This window comes from Pleurodeles waltl, chromosome 4_1, assembly GCF_031143425.1.
Source record: "Pleurodeles waltl isolate 20211129_DDA chromosome 4_1, aPleWal1.hap1.20221129, whole genome shotgun sequence".
Taxonomy (NCBI): domain Eukaryota; kingdom Metazoa; phylum Chordata; class Amphibia; order Caudata; family Salamandridae; genus Pleurodeles; species Pleurodeles waltl.
The window spans coordinates 763,928,100-763,952,530 of NC_090442.1; the positions used below are offsets into that span (position 1 = coordinate 763,928,100).

General features: G+C 46.0%; 1 protein-coding gene across 3 annotated transcripts in view; it reads left to right on the forward strand.

Moving 5' to 3' along the window:
- TNPO3 (transportin 3) overlaps positions 1-24,431 on the forward strand; it is a 991,461-nt gene that overhangs the window by 185,588 nt on the left and 781,442 nt on the right. For all 3 annotated transcript variants that reach the window (XM_069229384.1, XM_069229382.1, XM_069229383.1), the window contains exons 5-6: positions 1,065-1,208; positions 23,594-23,769. In XM_069229384.1, coding sequence (XP_069085485.1) covers positions 1,065-1,208; positions 23,594-23,769 — 320 coding nt within the window. The remainder of the gene's footprint in view (positions 1-1,064; positions 1,209-23,593; positions 23,770-24,431) is intronic.

The window sequence follows — 24,431 nt, forward strand, 5'->3', positions numbered from 1 at the left end:
AGGACTAATCCTAAATTTCTACCAAAAGTTATTTCACCGTTCCATCTAAATCAAACAGTGGAACTTCCAGTGTTCTTCCCACAGCCAGATTCCGTAGCTGAGAGGGCACTATATACTTTAGATGTCAAAAGAGCATTAATGTATTACATTGACAGAACAAAGAGCATCAGGAAAACTAAACAGCTATTTATTGCATTCCAAAAACCTCATGCAGGAAACCCAATATCAAAACAAGGTATAGCCAGATGGATAGTTAAATGCATCCAAATCTGCTACCTTAAAGCTAAACGACAACTGCCCATTACACCAAGGGCACACTCAACCAGAAAGAAAGGTGCTACCATGGCCTTTCTAGGAAACATCCCAATGCAAGAAATATGTAAGGCAGCCACATGGTCTACGCCTCACACATTCACCAAGCACTACTGTGTAGACGTGTTATCCGCACAACAAGCCACAGTAGGTCAAGCCGTATTAAGAACATTGTTTCAGACTACTCCCACTCCTACAGGCTGAGCCACCGCTTTGGGGAGATAACTGCTTACTAGTCTATGCAAAACATGCGTATCTACAGCGACAGATGCCATCGAACTGAAAATGTCACTTACCCAGTGTACATCTGTTCGTGGCATCAGTCGCTGTAGATTCGCATGTGCCCACCCGCCTCCCCGGGAGCCTGTAGCAGTTCGGAAGGTACCTTCAACTATTTGTATATATATTATTTTAACCTTAAATAGGTACATACTTAGTCACTCCATTGCATGGCCACTATTACTACAATACAACTCCTACCTCACCCTCTGCGGGGAAAAACAATCGAAGATGGAGTCGACGCCCATGCGCAATGGAGACAAAAGGAGGAGTCACTCGGTCCCGTGACTCGAAAGACTTCTTCGAAGAAAAACAACTTGTAACACTCCGACCCAACACCAGATGGCGAGCTATGCAAAACATGCGAATCTACAGCGACTGATGCCATGAACAGATGTACACTGGGTAAGTGACATTTTCATTACATCTATTGATTGATTGATTTGTTTAATCGTTGTTCATTTTTTTTTCAGATGCCCTGTATTGAGAAATCTGGAAACAGTGAGAAGATGTTGATAAAGGCCTTCCGTTGCTTGGGCAGCTGGTTTAACCTGGGAGTATTGGATAGTAACTTCATGGCTAATAACAGAATCTTGCTGCTCCTTTTCCAAGTTTTGGTAGGTTTGCGAAAGTCACACATTGTTAAGGCTTTAATTATGTCCATCTCCATTCTTAGAGTTGCAGCAGCTAGTGTGTTACTGCAATACGTTGTTTGGTCCTTTGTGTTCTCCTCTAGGGGATTTTTAATCACAAGCACTGAAATGTCATGCTTACAAGAAGGATCCATTTGTGAGGTATAACTTGGGTATTTCCCAAGTTTAGGTGGAGAGCAGCTCCAGTAAGGGGCACCCTGCAACACCAGCGATTCTAGATTTGCTCACCTCAAATGTTTGTTTTTCTAGCATAATTATTTTTTTTAAACAAATTTTTTATTGTTATTCAGGCAGTACTTACATTGTAGTTTTTTAAAACATTTTTCTATAACATTTTTTATGCAGTACAGAGTCGTGTTTTAATGTCATTTTATAACATTTTCATACAACATATTGCATCGCTTTATTGCCTGTTTCAACTTTTAACCGTTTAACATCGGTACTTAACTTTTATCAACTACTTGGTCATCTTATTCCAATTATACATAGGGTTTTTAGTTAACTGGACACACGTTTATACTATTGTTCTAGTTTTTTCAACTTTGTAATTTCTAGTCTGTTGGGGGGTTCTGACATGTCTCTTCCTTTGTGTATTTTTTCTACTCATCTTCTTCACTCAGTGTCTCAAAATTTTCCATTAGTGTATCCCAATCTGGGGCTACCGGGCATTCTCTCATTCCAGAGTTATCTTCTCGTCTAAGTGCCGCACACTCTGCTTTTTCCCATTCCATCACCTCTGCTTTCCATTGTGTTGTTGTGGGGGCTGTGGTTGCTTTCCAGCGCCTTGTTAGAAGGCGCTTCGCTAACAGTAGTGCCAGATTTATGAGTCTGAGTAGTGTTTTCTTTTTCTTTAGGTGCGGGAGCATACCGAGCATACAAGTCTCTGTTGTATATTGTATGGTATTACCAGTCATTTTGCCTAGTATGGTAGTTACTCCTTTCCTGTATGCCGCTATATCAGGGCAGCTCCAGAGCATATGCAGTAAATCAGCATCCTCTACTCTGCACCAGCGGCACGCCGAGGATGTCCCCGGATATAGGATATGTAGTCTGTGTGGTGTGAGATATGCCCTATGCAGTATGGCAAATTGAATAAATTTAAATCTCGTATTACGGGATATTTGACTTGGGTACTTTAGTATGGTGGACCAGTCTTCTTCGGATAATTCCTTATCTATATCTGTCTCCCATTTGAGCTTAAGCGCTGACAGGGGATATGCCAAGTGAGTTCTGATACCCCTATATAGCCTTTTTATTAAGTGTTTACCCTGTCCAACAGTGTATATAGCACGGACAAGATTATGTGTAGGAGGCTCCTTATTGTCTGTGTACCAGTGTTTCTTGACATAGTGTGTGATACTAGCGTGTAGTAGAAAGCCTGAGGGGGGCAAACCGTGTTCATGGATATAGTCTGTGTGGTTAAGCAGTCGCCGTCCTTTAAAAGAGCGCCAACTGTGTTTATTCCCTCTTGTGCCCAGCTGAGTAGTGTGTTGTGGGTTAAGATACCTGCTGTAACTGGTAGTCCCAGCAGTGGTATATTGGGAGAGTAGGGGAGTACGTCAGAGGTATATTTTGGTGATAATCTCCAATACTGCAGGGCCATCCCTAGAAGAAGTGGTATGTTTCCAGGGATCTGGTCTCCTGGGCACAGCCTAGCATGTATGTTGCCCTTGTCAAACATTAATTGGGTATATTCTATTTCTTGGAGGATGCGACTGGCCAGCCAGCATGCCAGCCATTGAAGCTGGCTTGCTATGCAGTATGCTTTAAAATCTGGTGCACCCATGCCCCCTTGGTCTACGGACATCTGCAGTTTCAGCAAACGTATTCGACGTCTACCCTTTCCCCATATAAGATCTAATAACATCGAATTGAGTGTTTTGAAGTAGGATTCTGGTACTCTTACTGGTAAATTTGTGAAGTAGTATAAGAGGCGGGGTAGCATTACCATTTTTGCCAGGGCTATTCTGCTTGCTATCGATATTGGCAGCGTGATCCAGAATTGAATCTGTGGTCTTAGTGCAGACATGGCTTTCTTTAGGTTCCCCTCTAGTAGGTTTGTCGAGGTGTGATATATCTGGATGCCTAGATAGCGGAATGTGCTTGTAGCCTTTTGTAGTTGTTGTTCTCCAAATGATATTGCACTATCATCATTTGATTCATGGAAGGTAAATGCTATAGATTTGCTAAAATTAATAGCCAGTCCTGACAATGGTGTGAATTTCTGGAAGATCAATGCTATTGTGTCAGGGGGTTGTCGAAGATCCTTAATATATAATAGAATATCATCTGCATATAATGAGACTGCATGTTTTGTATTTTCTATGTCTATTCCCCGTGCTCCGCTGTCTTTTCTCAAAAGTTGAGCCAGGGGTTCTGTTGCCAGGGCAAATAATAAGGGGGACAAAGGACATCCCTGCCTGGTGCCTCTATTTACCCGATATGCGTCAGATATATTCTGTCCTGTGCATGCTTTTGCCGTTGGTTCAGCATACAAGAGAGGGACCCATTTTGTGTATTCCAGTGGAATCCCACATTTTTCCAGCACTGCCAGCATATAATCCCAATGTAGGGAGTCGAAAGCCTGCCGCAGATCTAGTGAGAGGCACCCCGCGTGTGGAAGTCCCTTCCTGGCCACGTCCATTACGTGAAACAAGCGGCGAATATTGAGGGAAGCGCATCTGGATGGGATGAAACCACATTGATCCGTGTGGATCAGGCCACTGATATAGCCGAGTAGTCTCTGTGCTAATATTTTTGCTAAGATCTTGTACTCCGTATTCAAAAGGATAGTGGTCTGTAGGATGAGATGTCAGTTGCATCCTTACCCGGTTTTAGTAGGGACGTCACTATTGCTTGTTTGGTAGTATCTGGGAGATGTCCCAATGTCAGTGAGGCTTGATGTAGTCGTTCTAGGTGCGGGGCCAGCTGCGTGCTGTATGTGGAGTAAAACTCAGATGGGAGTCCATCAAGCCCGGTGTCTTGTTCCGTGCCATGTTCTTAATAGTTTCTCGTATCTCTCCTTGTGTTATTTGGGCGCTTAGTTTCTCTCTGGCCTCTTCATGTAGTGTTGGGAGTGCGAGGTTAGCTAGAAAGGCATTAATTTCTGCTCTCTCCATTAATGGTGGGGCGGAGTATAGGGCTGTGTAATAGTCTCGGAATGCATTGTTGATTTCTAGTTGTGTTATATTTCCTTGGTGTGGGGTGTTGATATGTATTATAGGAGTAGGGGGTGGATCATCCCTTATCAATCGTGCCAAGAGTGCACCCGCCCTGTCTCCTTCGCTGTGTGCTTGTTCCCTATATTTAGCATGGTCAATTTTTCTCAGTCTCTTGAAGGTGTGTGTGTTCGGTTCTTGCTTCCTGTATGTGTTGGGCTTTGTGGGGCTGTGCTATTGATTCTTTTTCCAGTATTCCCAGTCGATTCTCTACCTGTTGCAGTTCTCGCATCAGTGTTTTCCGCACTCCCGATTCATTGCTCATTAATGTACCTCTTATCACTATTTTGAATGCTTCCCATTCTGTCAGAGGGGAAGACGCCGATCCTGTATTGTTTTTAAAATAATTAGTGATCGCCTGACTCACTTCTTCCCTCAGAGGAGTGTCCTCCAGCACTACTGGCTGTAGTCGCCACGTAGGGATAGGTGTAGACGACCTACCCCATAGTAAGGTCAGTTCTAAGGGATTATGGTCAGAGAGTGTCTTTCCCAGGTATGTGGTCTTAGTCACTTGTGTCTGTAATGATGTTGTGCAAATCATAAGATCTAGTCGTATGTGGACTTTATGTGGATGGGAGTAAAAGGAGTATTCCCTCATACCAGCATTTTTTTGGCCCGCCATACATCTATAAGTGACCAGCCCTGCATCCAAGCTTTTAGTGCTTCTGCTTGTTTTTGGACGTTCGTCCCGGACAGTGGTGGGGTACTACGATCTAAGCTGGTATCAAGTATTGTGTTAAAGTCTTCCCCCAGTATCCACGGGATATGTGCCCATTGTAGCAGTGTCTTCGATAGTCTCTCCAGAAATGCATCCTGTCTAACATTAGGGGCATATATGCTACCTATTACTATGGGTTTTCCGTCCAGGTTGCCCTTAATTAGAGTGTATCTGCCTTCTGCGTCTGTTGTAAATAAGCAATGTGTATTTTTCGGCGGTTTAATTGGGCCAGTATTCTGTCTTTTTTGTATGGCTCCCATTCCCCTTACATTCCAAGTAACAATGTTGTATTCATGCTGTGCAGCCATCTTGGGGTGTTAGCCTCTTCATCCCTCCCATGACTCCATGTCTGGTGTCCCCTATGTATTAGTATATGCTGATTATTTGTAGATGACAACTGTGTGTAACAGTGAACAATTCCGTTTCTTAACTGAAATACCAGGCAGAGCATGAACCAGCTCTGCCAAACTGTTCTATAGTACATAACTATCATATTATAACAAAAGCATACGAATAGTGAGAAGCCTACGCAATGGAGCAGTACAAGATGTGAGGTCTTTGGTTTTTGCCAGTAGATAGCTGGTTCTTTTGTGGATTAGGGAGACCACGGAGCTCTACCGTCTGAGCCCGCCATTTGGAGGAAGGCCTTAGACCCTGCAGAGTATGGGTATAGCATAGTTTCTAGCATTGAGGGGAGTGCTCAACACAGATGTCGTGCTGTCTGTGGGGTAATTGCAGGAAATTGCGTCAGGCTCCCTTCTGAGTCTGACGCATACGGTGCTGTCCTTCGACGAGGCCCCATCACCTGGGGGGGCGGGAGTTCGCCTCTTGTAGGGAGTATGCTGATTGTAGTGCGTCATTTTGGCCTTCCATCGCTTGTTGGAGTGTCGGGTCAGTTTTTCTCCGCTGCATTTGCAGTCTGCTTGTCTTGTCTTTGCGGGGTTGGTGATAGTGTCTCGTGAGGGGGAAGGTCTCATCCAGCCAGGCGCACACCAGGTCTGGAGTCTCAAAAAAATGAGTCTTTTGGTTATATGAGATTCGCATTCTTGCCGGGAATAGGAGGGCGTATGTTACACCTTCCTCTCTGAGTCTTTTCTTTACTCCCTGGAAAGATGTTCTGCGTTTCTGAAGTACCACTGTATAGTCTGGGTAGAAGGAAATTCAGGCATTGTCTACTATGATGGGATCCAGTTCTCTCGCCATTTGTAGTATAGTATCCCTGCCTCTGTAGTTTAATATCCGCGATATTAAGGGACGAGCTGGTGCTCCCGGCGGGGGTTTCCTGCTTGGGATACGGTGTGCTCTCTCTACCACAAAGTGGACTGATAGACTATCTTCGGCAATTGATTTCAGCCATCTCTCCATGTAGTGTGTTGGGTTTTTCCCTTCTTTCCCTTACGGTATTCCTAGTATGCGAATATTATTGCGCCTTGACCGCCCTTCTGCATCTTTGGCTCTTTCTTGTAGAGCTTGCACTTGTTGTTGAAGTAGTTCAATGGCGGTTCTATTTTCTTTATGGGTTGGAAGTATTTCTGCTACATTGGATTCTGTTTTCTGTATTCTGTCAGATAATTTTTTTTTTATCATCTCTTAGGATATTCAGTTCTGCTGTGATAGATCCTAGCCTGTTCTCGATTGCTTGCCGGGAGTCTTTGATTTCTTGCAGAATAAGATCAAGTTTGTCTGCAGGGTTTTTTTACCAGTATTTCCGGTGTAGGGTCGTTGGGTCCAGAAGCTTCTCCATTTTCGGAGTGTTTGCCTTTGGTGCGGCCCATGGCTAGTTGTGCAGTTTGTGTTGAGTTAGAGCGTCAGTGTACACTATGGGTCCAGTATACAATGTATGCTAAGTCTGTATACAGACTTTGTGGTTGGTAGTGGGGATCAAGTATTCATTGCATGCCTTCGCATGCCTGCTGGTCGGCAGTGTTAGGGAGTTGAATGAGGGCTCGGTGTGACACAGAGTCGATAAGCTGTTTACAATAATTGTGTCCCTAAGTTGAGGTCCATAAATGATAGTCTCTATTTCTGGCGCGCGTTTTTTATTGTTTCGCGCTTGGCACGCGGGAGACAGAGCATTGGGTTTTGTTCAGATCTCAGCCGAGCAATGTTTTAGAGTCTTTTTATTCTTGTTAGCGCCCCTTTATTTTGCATGTGTTTTCAGCGGGTATGTTCCTGTTCCATCAAAGTCTCCTCTTAGGGGGGGGTTGTGGGCCGCTGCCCCACCATTCGTGTCTCGTGCCCTCCACCGCCGCGTTTGCAGTTATATTAAGTAGGTGGCCCTCACCTTTGTTTCATTGTCTATGGGGTCTTTCTTGGTATTGTGCTTTCTCTTTTCTCCTGTCTCACCTCGACGCCTCACCCGGCACCTCTGCGAGGGAGCCGGTGGGGAAGCGGTCGATTGCTTTTCTCCCCCACTGGTCCAGTTTCAATTCCGCTCTTTGCCGCTTGTTCCTATCAATGACTGTGTTCCCAAGCTAAGGTCCATGAATGATAGCCTCTACTTCTGGCAAGTGTTTTTTTTTATTATTTCGCGCTTGTCACGCGGGAGACAGAGCGCCGGGTTTTGTTCGGATCTCAGCCGAGCAATGTGTTAAAGTCTTTTTATTCTTTTTAGCGCCCCTTTATTTCGCATGTATTTTCAGCGGGTATGTTCCTGTTCCATCAAAGCCTCCTCTTCGGGGAGGTTGTGGGCCGCTGCCCTACCAGTTGTGTCTTGTGCCCCCCACCGCTGCGTTTAGTTATATATCTCTTTTCACCCGTCTCTCCTCGATGCCTTGCTCGGCCCCTCTGCGAGGGAGCCGGTGGGGGAGAGGTTGATTGTTTTTTTTTCTCCCCTACTGCTCCAGTTTCAATTCCGCTCCTTGCCGCTTGTTCCTATCCCCCATGCTCTGCTTACTGGTGCGTGTTCTTAGCTTCAGCCGCACCCAGATCTGCTCCGCTTTCCGCACTGCAGGCGGCCATTAGTCCTAGGCTGCGTCCGTCTCACGCCTTCCCCAGCACTTCCAGGGGGTTCAATCGGTCGGTCAGACTCTCTCCCCAGGAGCCTCGTTTGTTCCTCCCCTCGGCGGTTGTTTGCATTTGTGCATAAATATCCCGGTTGTCAACAAATTAGATTGTGTGGCGGGCTCGGGACGGGAGCCCCGCGATCAAGCGGCCACCATCTTGGGCGGTTAGCCACACCCCCTCTTTCTAGCATAAGTTTTAAGCATAGGATTGGCCCAGGTCCATCCTTGCTGAGCTGTAGAATGACAAAAGCCTTTTCCCCCACTCCACGCACAGTATTACAGGTTTGGATTATGGTAAATACCATACAAGCCAACCTGGAATGAGTAAAACCAACACCTGACACGTGTTTGATGTCATTACATCTCTTCAGAGAGGTTTACCTTTTTCCAGACACAAGGGAGCACCCAGTAAAAGTCTCCTCAGTTTTCTAGCTTGGCGTGGATGGTACTGGGCCAATCCTATGGTTAAAAAATTTGCTAGAAGAAGACATTTGAAAGGTGAGCAATTCTTTAGTGTCGATGGTGTTGCAGGGTGCTCCTTACTGGAGTTGCTCTCCACCTAAACTTAAGAACTATCCAGAGTTCTCTCTTTTGTTTTGCATAATTTGTGTCCCTCTAACCCTGATAGGTCTTTGTTTTGATGTATATATGTGTAAACCTGAGCATCTATGTTGAAATCTGAATTTGCACAATATTTGTATACTATGTTTAAAGTCGCTGGTTTACAGATTTAAAAATGAAACCTTAGTAATGCAGCAATAGGTTACTTTCCCTTTTTTAGAATGGTGTTTAGGTCTGCCAATGTTTCATTAGTAATACACATGTGGGTTAGATTTTCTGATACACACTTAAAACCACAGGTTACTCCTTCTTGAGTATTCTCCAGTCATCAGACCTGATCCAGAAACTTATGAGTATAACCTCTGTGCATGGGTAGGTGCCGCCATGCAACTCCATACTGATGCTGTTCGACTCCCAAAGTTATTTGAGGTTCCTGCACCTGGGGGCCCACATAAGCGTCACTCTTGCGCGCTGATGTCATTTCTTCCATTTTGTGCCACAAGATGTTGATTCAGAGCCACCTCTAGTCTCTTTGAGACAATTTGTCATCCAAAAATAATATGATGAGTAAGGGAAATGTCAACTCCCAAGACAATAGGATTTAAACCCTGTAAGGACTGAGGTAAACAATTATATGTGACAGATCCTATTTCGGTTTCTTTTGGTGCCTGATGTTGAGTCAGGACTCTAAGGCCTGCAGTGACTGCATATGGATGAACTCGAAGGCCATACGAGACTGAGGCAAAACTGTGCTAAGCACCGGAAGAGTCCGTGACAAGACTGATGGAAATCAAAGGGTGCTTCCCAGTCCAGATGTTGGAGGACTTCCCAAGTCCTGCTGCTGTTGCGCTACAGGTTTTTGAATAAGTCAGAGAAGCCCTCGCCGTGCCTCTTGGTTTCCTTCCCAACATTGGTTGACCTCAGAGGCCATCCGGCAACCTGTCCTGGCACAACCACAGTTTGTGGGGCTCTCTGTGACACTTATGCATTTGGAAGATGTTAGAAATGGGGTTTCTGGTTGGCTGGAGTATGCACTTAAGCCAGGCAAAGCCCACCACTTTAGTCAGGTTAAGGGAGTTACCCAAAATAACCCCTGCTCTCACCCCCTTGGTAGCTTGGCTCGAGCAATCGGGCATATCTCAGAGGCAGTGTGTAAAGCGTTTGTACAATTCATACACTCCAGTGACACAGTAATTACACCACAAAAGAATCACCACACAATATTATGTAAAAATATCAAATATATTATTCATAGACCATGACCTCATAAAACAGTTATTAACTTGTCACCTAGTGAGTTGTCAAAGATGGGCAACATAGTGGCAACATTCCAAAAGATGAATGTAGGAAACAGTTACCTTAAATTCAACTAGGGCATCAAGTCAGGTTTAATATAACAAGTCATTTGATCCCTGCTGAGCACTGCTGAGAGGTCATCGTGTAACCCTGTACACATTAATGGGGTTACCAGCCTGTCCCAGTAAAAACGGCAATAGTGTTACAGCATGACCTCGTAAAACAGTTATTAACTTTTCACCTGGTCAACTGTTTAAGGTCACAATGAATGCAATACATGAAACATTCTTACATTGCACAGGCCATCTAAACACCATCAGTGAGCATGTTCTACTGTCACACTATATATTATATGTTTACCCTGGCAAGACATAAAACAACGTACTTCAATGAACACTGTGGGTATAAAATGCAGTGGTTACTGAAAGTAAACGAGTCCAAAACATCAACATTAGTACTGACACCCCACTGTCAAGCTATTGGGCACAGGCCTCTCGCGCTCTTAGGTACTATACGGTAACCTAAGCTACCCAACAAAGCATGCAGGATCACCTGCACTCATAGTTACTGATATGCAGGAATGTTAAGACCACTGCTTGGAGTACAGTCCTGCATTGTTCTGTGGTCCTCTCCAGAGGATTCACCCCCAAGAATGCAGGACTAAAGGCCTTCCCAAGCCTGGTACACCAAGTAAGTGAGGAGGGGGAGAGTCCACAGCAAAGTCTGCTCCACAGGGCCCTTAGGAGGGCCACAGCACCTTCTCACCCTCTGCACAATTCTGGGCGGGTGTTGAGGATTCCTGGCAGCCCGGCAACATGCCAGTATCAGTGACAAAGTTGGCTTCTCAGTTTTTGCCACTCTGCGGCTTTGGTTGTGGTGAACAGCTGAGACACCATAAGCTTGCTGTAGTGGTTAGTTAAACATATTAAAAAGGGAGTCTTGGGCTTTGCCATGGTTTTAAATTGCAAAGTCGCCATATCAGTTTTAAACTGCTCTACCAGTCTGCAGTGGCAGGCTGGGAGACATGTTTTACTCTGTTGAATTTCCTGTGACACAAGTGCTGCAGGCTCTGAGGAACACTAACTTACAGGTCCTGGGTACCTTTAGAACCATGTACCGGGGATTTATAGGTAACTTGCCAATTGGGAACAGGCAATTTACCATTATACATAAGGGTCAAAAGTACTGGTACTGAGATCTTGCTAGCAGGCCAGAGTGCCTGAATCAAAAAAACTAGTAGCATGACCCCAAAACTGTGGGTGAGTGACCATGACAACAACAAAAAAAAGGCATTTCCTTACAAACATCGTCTGAGTAAAAAAAAAAAATGGGTGACAGCAGCCAGATGTGGAGGCAAACGTCAACTTTGGCCAATTGCCCGGCTGATGGAATTGGTGGTGTGTGTCCAAGCTACAATGAATTTTCAACTTGACCGCATCACAACTGTCATGTATGGCTTGGGTTAGGACATGTCAGAGGTCTGCTGGGACACTTGGGAGGACTTGAGCCACCAAAAGAGCATGGGAACAGTGGCTCATAAGGCAACTGTCATGCTAGTATCTAAAGGTCTTCACTCGTTTGGACTCCACATAAAGGAGAATAGTTGGAACAGTGTTGTGGTTTGTCTGACATGTAGACGTCTGCACCACCAGACTTTCAAGGGAGGGGTGCTGAGACACAAATGATGAGTCATTCGGGGCACAGATCAAAGTCTGGCCCAAGCCCCTAAGATGGTATCTGTAAGTGCCTCATTGAATGGCAAGGGTGTGCAAGAAGTCTTAACTCTTGGAAGTGTGAAGGCCCCTGACTGGTTCCTTGAATACCAATAATGTTCGTGGTATGGGGTCCCTATCTCTCTCATCACCTGCACCATAATCAATATAGAAATCTGTACTAAATAAGGAAGGCAAAGAGTCGTAGCATGGACTTGTGGAACCCTTCTGTTGGAAATGGCTCATTCTGCAGGGTTATCCCGAAACGTTTTGCCTTTCTCCTATTTTTCTGACCCTCTTTTGTTGGCTTTAGGACTCTGGACACTTCTGCACTGCTAATCAGTGTTAAAGTGCACGTGCTCTCTCCTGAAACTTGGTGTAATTGGCTTACACCTTTTTGGTTTATTTAATTTAATTATAAGTCCCTTGTAAAGTGGTATAATATAAACCCAGGGCTTGTAAATTAAAAGCTACTAGTGGAACTGCAGCGCAGAATGAGCCACCCACAGTAGTAGCCCCTTCAAACTTGTCTCAGGCCTACCACTGCAGTGCCTGCATGCACAGTTAGAATAGAATCACTCAAGGTTGCACCAGACACAAAGGCTGAGATTTAAACCTCAGTCCCTAGTTTAAAAGTCGACAGCTATAGCTACTGGGCCACACCACCTCTCAATTTTTTATAGTTAAGTGGGTCCCACTCTCTGCATTAGTGTTTGCTTGTCTATTACCATAGGAAACATTTTTGTGGGCTGATTTACGCAGTTCATTTTGTTGTGTTTGCATGTTTATTTCAAATCATTAAGTATTCTCTTGGGCTGAAATCCTGAGCCATTAGTGATTATCCAAGAATGTGGTTTTCAATAACCTTGTATTCGAGGCATGTCTGGCTGTTGAAAAACATTCTTTGCATTTTCCTTGTAGAGAAATGCCCCTTTTGCCATGGTCACCCCCCAGTTTTTTGCCTGATATCTGATGCTAACTTGACGGAGTGTGCGTTGGGATCCTGCTAACCATGCCCCACCACCTGTGTTCTTTCTTTAAAACTGTACCATTGCTTCCTCACTTGGCACACCTCTGGCACACAGCTGAGTCCAACTATTGTAAAAGGTAACAGTGGTACTAAGGGCTCTGTGGCCAGAGAGGACCTCTAAGGGCAGCAGCATGCATTATGCCACCCTAAGGGACCCCTCACCAAACGCATGCACTCTACCACTGCAAATTGTGTTTACTGGTGGGGAGAAAAAGGTAAAGTTGGTGTGGCATCCCTCCATGTGTGTCATGCCTACAAAACACTGCCTGTGGTTTAGGTAAGTCACCCCTCTAGCAGGCCTTACAGCCCTAAACTATGCCCACAGGTGAGGTCATAGCTGCATGAGCAATATCCCACTACATTGTCTAAGTCCATTCTTAGACATTGTAAGTGCAGCCATGCGGAGTACATGGGCTGGGAGTTTGTCATTTGGAACTCCACAGCTCTATGGTGGCTTCACTGAATGCTGGAAAGTTTGAAATCAATAAACTGATACCAGTGTTGGATTTATTGTAAAATGCATACAGAGGGCATCTTTGAGATGCCCCCTGAAATTCACCTAACTCTCTAGTGTGTGGCTGACTGGTATATGCCAGCCAGCCAGCCTGCCACCACCATACAAGTTTCTTACCCCATGGGATGAGAGCCTTTGTGCTCTCAGGAGCAAGGGGCAAAGCCTGCTTTGGGTGGAGGTGCTTCACACCTCCCCGCTACAGGAACAGCAACACTTGGCAGTGAGCCTCAACGGCTCCTGCCTTTTGTTAAGCTGCCTCAGGGTACTCCAGCCAGTGGAAATGTCCACCCGACCCCACCCCCCAGACCGAGTCTCGCCCGAGCTAGGACATCTACTACCCCCCCCCCCCCCTCCACCCCCCACACACCCACACCAACCCGCGAAGGAAGAAGGGAGTGGGCACTGAAAGGGTGTAGTCACCCTCAGGGTCGGATCCATTGGCTTCTGCCTCCTGACCCCTGTAATGCCCCAAAATCTAGTATTAATGGGCACCCCTGAACCTTGTTGTTTAGATTCCTGGCAACCTTAAAGAAGGAGGACTGAAGAGCTGCACCAGCAGTGAAGACTCCAGATGACAACTGACTTGGCCCCAGCCCTACCGACCTGTCTGCAGTTTCAAGACTCCTGCTACAAAAAGACTCATCCTTCAGGATCAGTGACCTCTACAACCCCCCCCCCCCCCCCCCCCCCCCCCCCGGATGAACGCCTACCTATCTAAGGCCCAGGATCTCCCGAGAACAGCAGACCTGTCCACAAAGAAACCTCCGAGGACTTCAGTGCCCTCTGGATCCACGGGTCCTGCTCCCTCTGAACCCAGTGCCCACAGCTTGAGTCCAGGTGGCCTACCTGGCTAGAGAGAGAGAGAGAGAGAGAGACACCAGGGATTCAGACCTCGAGTCCACCCTGGGTTGACCCCTCCTGACCGCCTTCACGACGTCTGCAGCCTGAATCCAGAGGACCCCACTGACCGTGACTGGATCCGGTGAAAATACACGATGACTAGAGGTACCCCTGCAGCCCGCTGGCCTTGGGGAACCCAACGATGGTCCATTGATGTCCACAGGAGCTTCAACTTACCTTTTCAGACATTGGTCTTCTTCAGCAGACCCCCTGGACCAAGGCTGCAGCCTCTTTATGAACCTGGAGTTCCTCATTGAAACACATTGGGCACCAGACGCTGTGTTTGCACCCTGCGCCCGGCCGCCCCTATGCCGATGAGGATGTGTGCGACTCCTTCCACCCCCACCCCCTCCCCCACCCCCTGCCGGTGCTGATCTAAATCCCTCAGGGCCTATGACCTGAAACTGCAGGTAATTACCTGCAAATTATTCATTTCCGAGTGCCCCCAGTCTCTAAAGGATTCCATTGGGTGCCCGACACCAAGTTTGACCTTTGCACCCGGTTTGCCCTGTGTTGCTGGTGGTGCACCCTTGGTGTCTTCCTAACCTTTGCCCTGTGGACACCTTAATCCCTGAAGACTGGGACCCTAAGTCTAGTACTTATCTGTTAACCGTGTATGTACTCCTCCCTTCTCCCCCTTTAATGAAATTGTAAGGAAATGCCTCCTTGGCATGGTTACCCCCTGACTTTTTGCCTTTGCTGATGCTATGTTTTGAATTGAAAGTGTGCGGAGGCCTGCTAACTAGGCCCCAGCACCAGTGTTCTTTCCCTAACCTGTACTTTTGTTTTCACAATTGGCACACCCTGGCATCCAGGTAAGTCCCTTGTAACTGGTACCCCTGGTACCAAGGGCCCTGATGCCAGGGAAGGTCTCTAAGGGCTGCAGCATATCTTATGCCACCCTGGGAACCCCTCACTCAGCACAGACACACTGCTTGCCAGCTTGTGTGTGCTGGTGAGGACAAAACGAGCAAGTCGACATGGCACTCCCCTCAGGGTGACATGCCAACCTCACACTGCCTATGCAGTATAGATAAGTCACCCCTCTAGCAGGCCTTACAGCCCTAAGGCAGGGTGCACTATACCATAGGTGAGGGCACCAGTGCATGAGCACTGTGCCCCTACAGTGTCTAAACCAAACCTTAGACATTGTAAGTGCAGGGTAGCCATAAGAGTATATGGTCTGGGAGTCTGTCAAACACGAACTCCACAGCACCATAATGGCTACACTGAAAACTGGGAAGTTTGGTATCAAACTTCTCAGCACAATAAATGCACACTGATGCCAGTGTACATTTTATTGTAAAATACACCCCAGAGGGCACCTTAGAGGTGCCCCCTGAAACCTTATCCGACTACCTGTGTAGGCTGACTGGTTCCAGCAGCCTGCCACACCCGAGACATGTTGCTGGCCACATGGGGAGAGTGCCTTTGTCACTCTGTGGTTAGTAACAAAGCCTGCACTGGGTAGAGATATTATCACCTCCCCCTTGCAGGAGCTGTAACACCTGGCGGTGAGCCTCAAAGGCTCACCCCCTTTGTTCCAGCACCACAGGGCATTCCAGCTAGTGGAGTTGCCCGCCCCCTCCGGCCACGGCCCCACTTTTGGCGGCAAGGCCGGAGGAGATAATGAGAAAAACAAGGAGGAGTCACTGACCAGTCAGGACAGCCCCTAAGGCAACCTGAGCTGAAGTGACTCTGACTTTTAGGAATCCTCCATCTTGCAGATGGAGGATCCCCCCAATAGGGATAGGAATGTAACCCCCTCCCCTTGGGAGGAGGCACAAAGAGGGTGTAGCCACCCTCAGGGCTAGTAGCCATTGGCTACTGCCCTCCCTGACCTAAACACACCCCTAAATCCTGTATTTAGGGGCTCCCCTGAACCTAGGAAATCAGATTCCTGCAACTTAAGAAGAAGAGGACTGCTGAGCTGAAAAACCCTGCAGAGAAGAAGGAGACACCAACTGCTTTGGCCCCAGCCCTACCGGCCTTTCTCCCTCCTTTGGAAGAAAACTGCTCCAGCGATGCTTTCCCCAGGACCAGCGACTTCTGAATCCTCAGGGGACTGCCCTGCTTCAAAAAGACCAAGAAACTCCAGAGAACAGCGGCCCTGTTCAACAAAGACTGCAACTTTGTTTCCAGAGGAGCAGCTTTAAAGACCCCTGCAATCCCCGCCAGAAGCGTGAGACTTGCAACACTCCACCCGGTGACCCCGACTCGACTGGTGGCGAAACAGGGAGGACCCCCCGGCGACTCCAAGACTGTGAGTAACCAAAGTTGTCCCCCCTGAGCCCCCACAGCGACGCCTGCAGAGGGAATCCCGAGGCTCCCCCTGACCGCGTCTGCCTGACTCTAAAAATCCCGACGCCTGGAAAAGACCCTGCACCCGCAGCCCCCAGGACCTGAAGGATCGGAACTCCAGTGCAGGAGTGACCCCCAGGAGGCCCTCTCCCTTGCCCAGGTGGTGGCTACCCCGAGGAGCCCCCCCTTTGCCTGCCTGCATCGCTGGAGAGACCCCTTGGTCTCCCATTGAAACCTATTGAAAACCCGACGCGTGTTTGCACACTGCACCCGGCCGCCCCCGTGCTGCTGAGGGTGTACTTTCTGTGCTAACTTGTGTCCCCCCCCCGGTGCCCTACAAAACCCCCCTGGTCTGCCCTCCGAAGACGCGGGTACTTACCTGCTGGCAGACTGGAACCGGGGCACCCCCTTCTCCATTGAAGCCTATGTGTTTTGGGCACCACTTTGACCTCTGCACCTGACCGGCCCTGAGCTGCTGGTGTGGTAACTTTGGGGTTGCTCTGAACCCCCAACGGTGGGCTACCTTGGACCCCAATTTGAACCCTGTAGGTGGTTTACTTACCTGCAAGAACTAACATTAACTTACCTCCCCCAGGAACTGTGAAAATTGCACAGTGTCCACTTTTAAAATAGCTATATGTGTTTTATGTAAAAAGTATATATGCTATTGTGATTATTCAAAGTTCCTAAAGTACTTACCTGCAATACCTTTCAAATGAGATAATACATGTAGAATTTGAACCTGTGGTTCTTAAAATAAACTAAGAAAATATATTTTTCTATACAAAAACCTATTGGCTGGAATTGTCTGAGTGTGTGTTCCTCATTTATTGCCTGTGTGTATGTACAACAAATGCTTAACACTACTCCTTTGATAAGCCTACTGCTCGACCACACTACCACAAAATAGAGCATTAGTATTATCTCTTTTTGCCACTATCTTACCTCTAAGGGGGACCCTTGGACTCTGTGCATGCTATTCCTTACTTTGAAATAGCACATACAGAGCCAACTTCCTACAGAAATTTACACTTAATGCCTACTTTTGATATTGAAAAATATTCTTTCCTGAAAACTGTTTTGTTTTAAACGTGAAATAGAAAGTACATTAGATACTTGAAAGTGATACATTCTTGAAACTGTAATAACCTGCAACAAAAATCATTTTGGTTCTAGAAATAAAACAAAATATATTTTTGATACATAAAACATTGGACTGGAGTTAATCCTTGAGAGTGTGCCTCATTTCTTGCATGTGTACAACAGATGCTTAGCACTACCCTCTGGATCCACTGGGCTCTGTGCGCACTATACCTTGCTTTGGTATACTATATACAGAGCCAGCTTCCTACACTCATGCCATTTTGTGTTGGGTCTAGATGTGTGCAAGTTGTTTTCCAACGTAAACGTTTTTCGAGTCACGAGGCTGAGAGACGTATCCTCTTGGTGATAATGCTCTTGGGCATTGACTCCATTGTTAGATTTTCTTTCCGCCATCGATTTCGGACGTGTGTACCTGCACTCCGGTTTACCACTGTCCCTGTTCTCTTCTTGGTTCGTGCTACACTATTCCCCTCATCTGCATTTGTTTTCCATTCAGCTTATTTGTCTTGCTTGTGAAGTCGCTTCCACTGTTGCCCCTGAAAGGCATCGCCCTTCGGGGCCTTTCTTTGGTCGCCATCACCTTCTTCAGTGAATGCTTTGCTGTTGATGGAACGGACGCCTTTCTGTTACTGCCACACAATGTATCCCTGAACTGATCAACACCTGGTCTGTCATCTGTGTTGGTCACCAGAGTACATTGAACTCTGCGCTTTCCACTGAAAAACCTTTTGAGCATGTTGCCTCAATGTCGCGGTGGAGCATCAGTGTATTCCAGATATGTTTGGTCATCAAGACATAAAAGGAGAGGAAGAACATCCTCAGCCGTCTGCTGCGGAGAAAGGGGCATTATCGATCAACTGTAGTTCTGGCTCTGATCTCGAGGTCAACTTGGAGATGTAAGAAGTTACACCAGCTCAACAATTTGAGTACGGTACCTCCGTCCCACAACACCTTGTTGATCCCACCAAAAGACAATTGCCTCTTCTGGAACAACTGGTTTTCAGCCATGGTCGGTACAGAGTAACTGCTTTGGATACCCAGCCCTCCGGCTCGGAGCCAGAACACAAACCAAAGCTGAAGCCTTCAACATTCAGCATTGTGGACCTGGAATGCCACACAGCAACTACCCGAACCTCGGTGTTGTGCCTGATGTCACCAGTGACCTCTGCCTGTTCGGTGCTGAAACCTAGGTCAGAGATGGTCCATCCTATGTAGTGGTGGTGAACAGATTTCCAAACCTCTGTTTGCTTTTAAACGCACCACAAATGTTAAGGATTTATTAGTCCATACCAGACCTCGCCCCGCCCACCCACTTCCTCATTCACAAACGCTATGGGGTATCCCACCTGTGGCTGGTCACTTCCCTTGTGGTAACTGCAATGCATGCGCCCTCACCAAACGGTTAAAATCCGTCGAATTTGATTCCATAGGCTCATGGCAACTAGTCAAACATACTAACTGCAACACAAAGAATTGTGTTTATATGATCACCTGCCCCTATAATTTACAATATATAGGGATGACCACAAGAGCAGTGAAACTTAGAATTAATGAACACCGCAGCAACATCAGATGTGGTCGCGCCACAACTAAACTGGCCCTACACTTCCTTGAGAGTAGACATAGCCCTGATGACATGTGGTGGATTGTCCTTCAAATTGACTCACGTAACACATCAGACTCTCTTTTTGAGTTAGAACAACGATGGGTGTTTAAACTACGCACTCATGTAAAAGGGTTGAATGATGACATTCCATGGAATTGTTTAACCAAGTAATTCCACCTTTCACCTCTAGACTAGTGAAGGCATAATCCCTGATTTTTACTATGCTATCTTTACACATTAGATCTCCATTATCCTTCACTCCATGAACTGGTTCCTTTACCTTAGACTGATTTTGGCTTGGATTGGCAGTTTTGCCGTTTTCTTAATCATGAGACTATTTTTTCTTGGTCTATTTGACTATTGAACTACGTTAATGGCCCCTTACGTTGCCATTTCCCTTCGTGGTTGTCACTATTTTCCAATTTAGTCCCAGTCTATTTCTTTTTACCCCCCTGGACTCCATTCGGAGTCCTTGCTCACTGTTTAGGGACTTCAGACTAACGCACGGGCGTTGCCTGACTGCGTGACCTTTCTGACACCGGAAACAATAACTCATTGTTTCCGGCACGCCGCGCTTATTACCGACCCGACCGGGGTTCCTTCACATGTCAGGAACCACGGACCGGGGTAGGTTGCCGCCTGGCCTCAGCAGCTTGAACAAGTAAGTGCACTGTCTCGTTCACTTAGATGCTCCGAGTCCCGCTTCCTCGGGACTCTGCTTGGAACGCATGCCTTTTATTGATTTTCTCATCCCGATGCAACTCGCATAAGAATCTCTCCCCTGTCAGCAATTCATGATTATTAGTCTTTGGCCTGACTTCCCTAGTATATAATGGGGGTCTCAATACATCCAATGGATACGTCAGGACCCTTTTTTACTGTCTACAGGGATCCGCACTTAGCACTTTACCGAGTATACCCCTTCTTTCACAGATTGTTGATGATTTCTCTCTCCCGGTTTTATTAGCCTTATTTCTAGCGCAGTTCTTCATTTTGTAACTTTTCCGCTACTTACATTGTTCTTTAGGAGCATATAGGGATTATTCTTTGCCCTATCAACTGATTACCAGCCAGTCTACTGTAAAAAGGAATTTATTGTTGTACTGATCTCATTTGTAACAGCGTTGTCCCTGTGACTTTCTTAATAGGAACTAGAACTTGTTACTACCACAGTACATCTCCATGTTACTATGCCCATGATGTACCTGGATACCTAATTGGTATCTTACCTCTCGTGTTTAACTTTCTCATATCTTCCTTTTAGACTTCATTAGCGCTGGACCATTGGTCTATGTGTTCCTAGGAAGCTCGTTCTCTAATTTAGGACGGTAAGCCTGTACTATGAGTAAATGCATGTGTGTTGTTTACGAGTTAACACTTTCAATGCACAGCATGGTCGCCTTCTTTTCCCACGATATATATTGGTTATGATTCGCCCTTACCCCTGTTTAACCTGTGTACTTTCATTCACAGGGCGACAGTTAGGAATTATCGGTTCCGCATTTATGTAAGTGACTGTTACTTCTCCAAGGTATTCTCTGGTCTTCAGTAATTTGTGCTCTTTTTAAGGAAGCATATGTGGCCCTTATAATTAGGAGATACACAAAGTCATCTAGGTCCTGATGAAGCATCACTGGATCCGTATGGACCACCAGGATGCGAAACATGTTGACCAATGAGAGGGTAGGCTTTGGAAAATTCCCAGACTCCTCCCTTTGATATTTTTTCCTATAGAGTGATTGATCTTAATTTCTAAATTCACTCTTATGACTATACTTTTTAACCTTGGCCCTGACCGTCCATCTGGTCTAATAAAACTATTGTCTCAGTGGCGGTTTTGAGAGTCAATTTTAACCACGCTTTCTTTTGATCGCCTCTGTCACTTTTTCACCTTTGGGGTCACGACACCACCATTAAAAAAGATCTCCGGCAAAGAGCCCCCCCACCAGGGGTGGTGCCCGTCAGACATTGCAGTGCCGGTCTGACGAGGAGCAGTGCCGATGATGAAGCATGACATCCTATCGATGTGTGAGGCTTCTTGCTCCTAGAATTCAGGACCCCTGCCACCAGTTTCCGTTCTTTTTGGTTGGAACAGTGTATCACTTATATTTTGACGAAACCTAGGTCAGACCCGAAGCCTTTGAAGCTGACTTGCAAGCCCAGTTCCAGCAGACCGAGGAGCCTATTCTCCATAGACTCCAAGAGCAACTGGATGCCAGGCAATGGCAAATCCACATCCAGCTTCACACCAGATGTATCCTTGTCAAGTTTCAGCTCTTATTTCTCCACCACCCAAAAGACGGCTGTGTTTCCTGGAGGCTCTAGACTTAGAGTTCCCACCAAAGCACTGGAAAAAGTCAGACAAGGCCTCCAGTGCTTTGGCTCCTTCACCATCTCCCCTACCAGCTATACATTTTTCCACAATAGTCTAGAGAAGACCCACTTGAGATTTCACATCGGGGGATCCCCACAATATGATATAGCTGGGCAGGTTGAGAGACAAGATACTTCAGGAAAACCACCACATGTCGACCTTCAGTCAGTCAGTCTACTTCATTCAAAGGGACTTCTCGGAACACATGGATTTATATACATTCATTATGTATGGCACATCCACTCTGCCTTGTGCACTTGAGACTTGTATTCGCATGGTGCACAGGGGGAGCAATCGGCATGTTGCACTAATTTTTAAGCCTGAGGTGCTCGTGAATTGAATTTTCGAGTCTGTGGGTGAATGGAATTGTGCATCCAGTGCCAATAGACTGTTAACTAATGGTAAATCAGTCATTGTTAATTGTATCCAGTTTTCCATGGGCTTAGATAAAAGTTGGGCAAAAACCATGTCTGAATGAAAAATTGAAAGGCACTGAGTTAGAATCCAGTGGGTCACCTTAATCTCCAAGGATTCAGTTGGATCCTTTTGGGGCCACTTGAGTCTCGGCGGTCATAAAAACTGAGGGTTGATTATTCTCCCAATGTATGGGTTCAGTCTTTTGTAATCCATCTTGAGGTAAGAAGCCCTGGTTCATGGGGATTAGACGATAAGGAGAGCGAGACAGGAGATTTGCTGACTCGCGTGTATGGGGTGGAGGGAAATAAATCCTTGGGCTGGTCTGTGCCTTCACAAGATAGATTCCTGTATGTGGGGGATTGGCCTTTCCCCGACACTTTGTTGCTGGCTCACGTACAGGAAATGATCATTTAGGTTAATACACTGAAACAGCCAGTGGGGTGAACCGGTTGGTACATGTATTGGGAAAAGAGACTGGCTGATTTTCTGGTAATTCTGGCTCAAGTGGCTTTGATGGTTGATTGTTAACAATAATTGGCTGGGATGATGAGAGACTTGCAAAACTAACAGTCTTTAGCTCATTACAGACTGCCAAGACCAAGATGGAACTTTTAGTTTTGCTCTGTTTATTTTAATTTTAAAAAGTGAGTTATTTTAGATTTTAAGCCTTTACCCTCCACTCATGCTCTCCCTTATAGTAACAGGTCTTCCACCTCCCCTATTAGGCTATCAATATCTTCCAAAGTACAGTTTTCAGCAGTACGTTTTTCAGCTGATTTAGCCCCTTATGAGTTCTGTAGCCTTCCTTTACCCCATTTAAACACTCAGGCTACTCACGATCTCTGCAGGACCTTCTCCCCTGAAGATGAGCACGTACGTGGCCAGAAGAAAAGAGGCACAGGGGTGGCCCTACCCTTCCTCTTACTCTCGCTGTGAGCCTGCACTTGGCCTGGGCTTTGCTTATGTATGTCCTGCACAACAGGAGATGTTGGCGCATTTAAGCACTTGCAGGCTCCTCCCTCGCCTTCACAGGCAGAGTGGGGTCCTGACGCTGTGTGGTATGGGGCTTGAAGTCCCTTGGAACTCTTTCTATTATCCCTTTACACTCCATTCTTATTCACCTGCGGTAAAACAATGGAGTCGATGCCCATGCGCATTTTCACCAAGAGGATGCCTTATGACTCGAAAGACGTTTTCGAAGAAAAACAACTTGAACACATCCAGACCGAACACTATATGCATGTGAATCCACAACGCTGCATACCGCAAACAGATGCTTACAGGTTAAGTAACATATTTCTTTCCTCCAAAGCATTATTTTCTCTTTTGAGTTGATACTGTTGGTACTTGAGAAGTGTTGCAAAAACTGAGTAGCAATCCGAGACCCTGTTTAACATGGCTGTCACCTTGTTCTAATGTATATTCTCGACTTAACCTGTGAAGGGGGTTCTGTAAAGAAGGGTATACGCAGTAATAATTATACCGGCCAACTATCTTCTGTCAAAGTCCTTTAACAAGTTGGAAAGTTTACTTTTCTTTTTCAGCAAAATCATGAAAGCTTTTAATTCTCATTGTGGTATTCTCCCTCTATAGCAGCGTGATGAGACTCCTTCAAATCTGCATGAAGCTGCATGCGACTGCGTCTGCTCTGCTCTATATGCTATTGAGAACGTGGAGACAAGTATGCCCCTAGCAATGCAACTTTTCCAAGGAGTGCTGACCTTAGAGTCTGCCTACCATATGGCTGTGGCGCGGGAGGACCTGGACAAGTAAGTACATCTTTGTTAGCTCTAGAGCATATGGCTTTAAATGATGTGCTTGTTTTGCCCAGCTAGTCAAGTGTTTGAGTTCACCATTCCAGTATATTGCATTAGGTTTTGGTTTAATTGAAAAAAGACATGCTCACGTCCTTTCTGTTGTGTTGTTCTACCCTGTTTTATGTAGATTAAATTTATAAGCTAGGCTTCATAGCTAGATTATACTGTCCTATTTACAAACTAGAAGAAAAAACATCCAGTCAGAACAGTGTGAAATGTTATTAAAAGCTAAAATAACTGCATTTTAAATGTTGAACTCATATAAACACGCTCACCAATAAGGAATCTTGTACAGATACAGAAGTTTAGTAAATGTCCAAAAGATCTACTTAGGACTGGTCTTTGTATCTTTAATTTATTGCCCTGTGGAAATGTGCTAAAATGTTTGTTACTCTTCTTTTGTGTTGTAACCAATCAAACAAACTCTGCTCAGTAACATGCCTAAAAGTGGCATTTCTTCATGCCCCTTACCTACAGGTCCATCAATTACTCACTTCACATTAGTAGTTTCTCTTACAGAAACTTTTATCATTGCAGTTGTTCTTAAGAAACTTAATTAGACCCTTATGATCTAGTACCATGCTTGTCATTTGTCCTCCTGTATCACAAAGGTC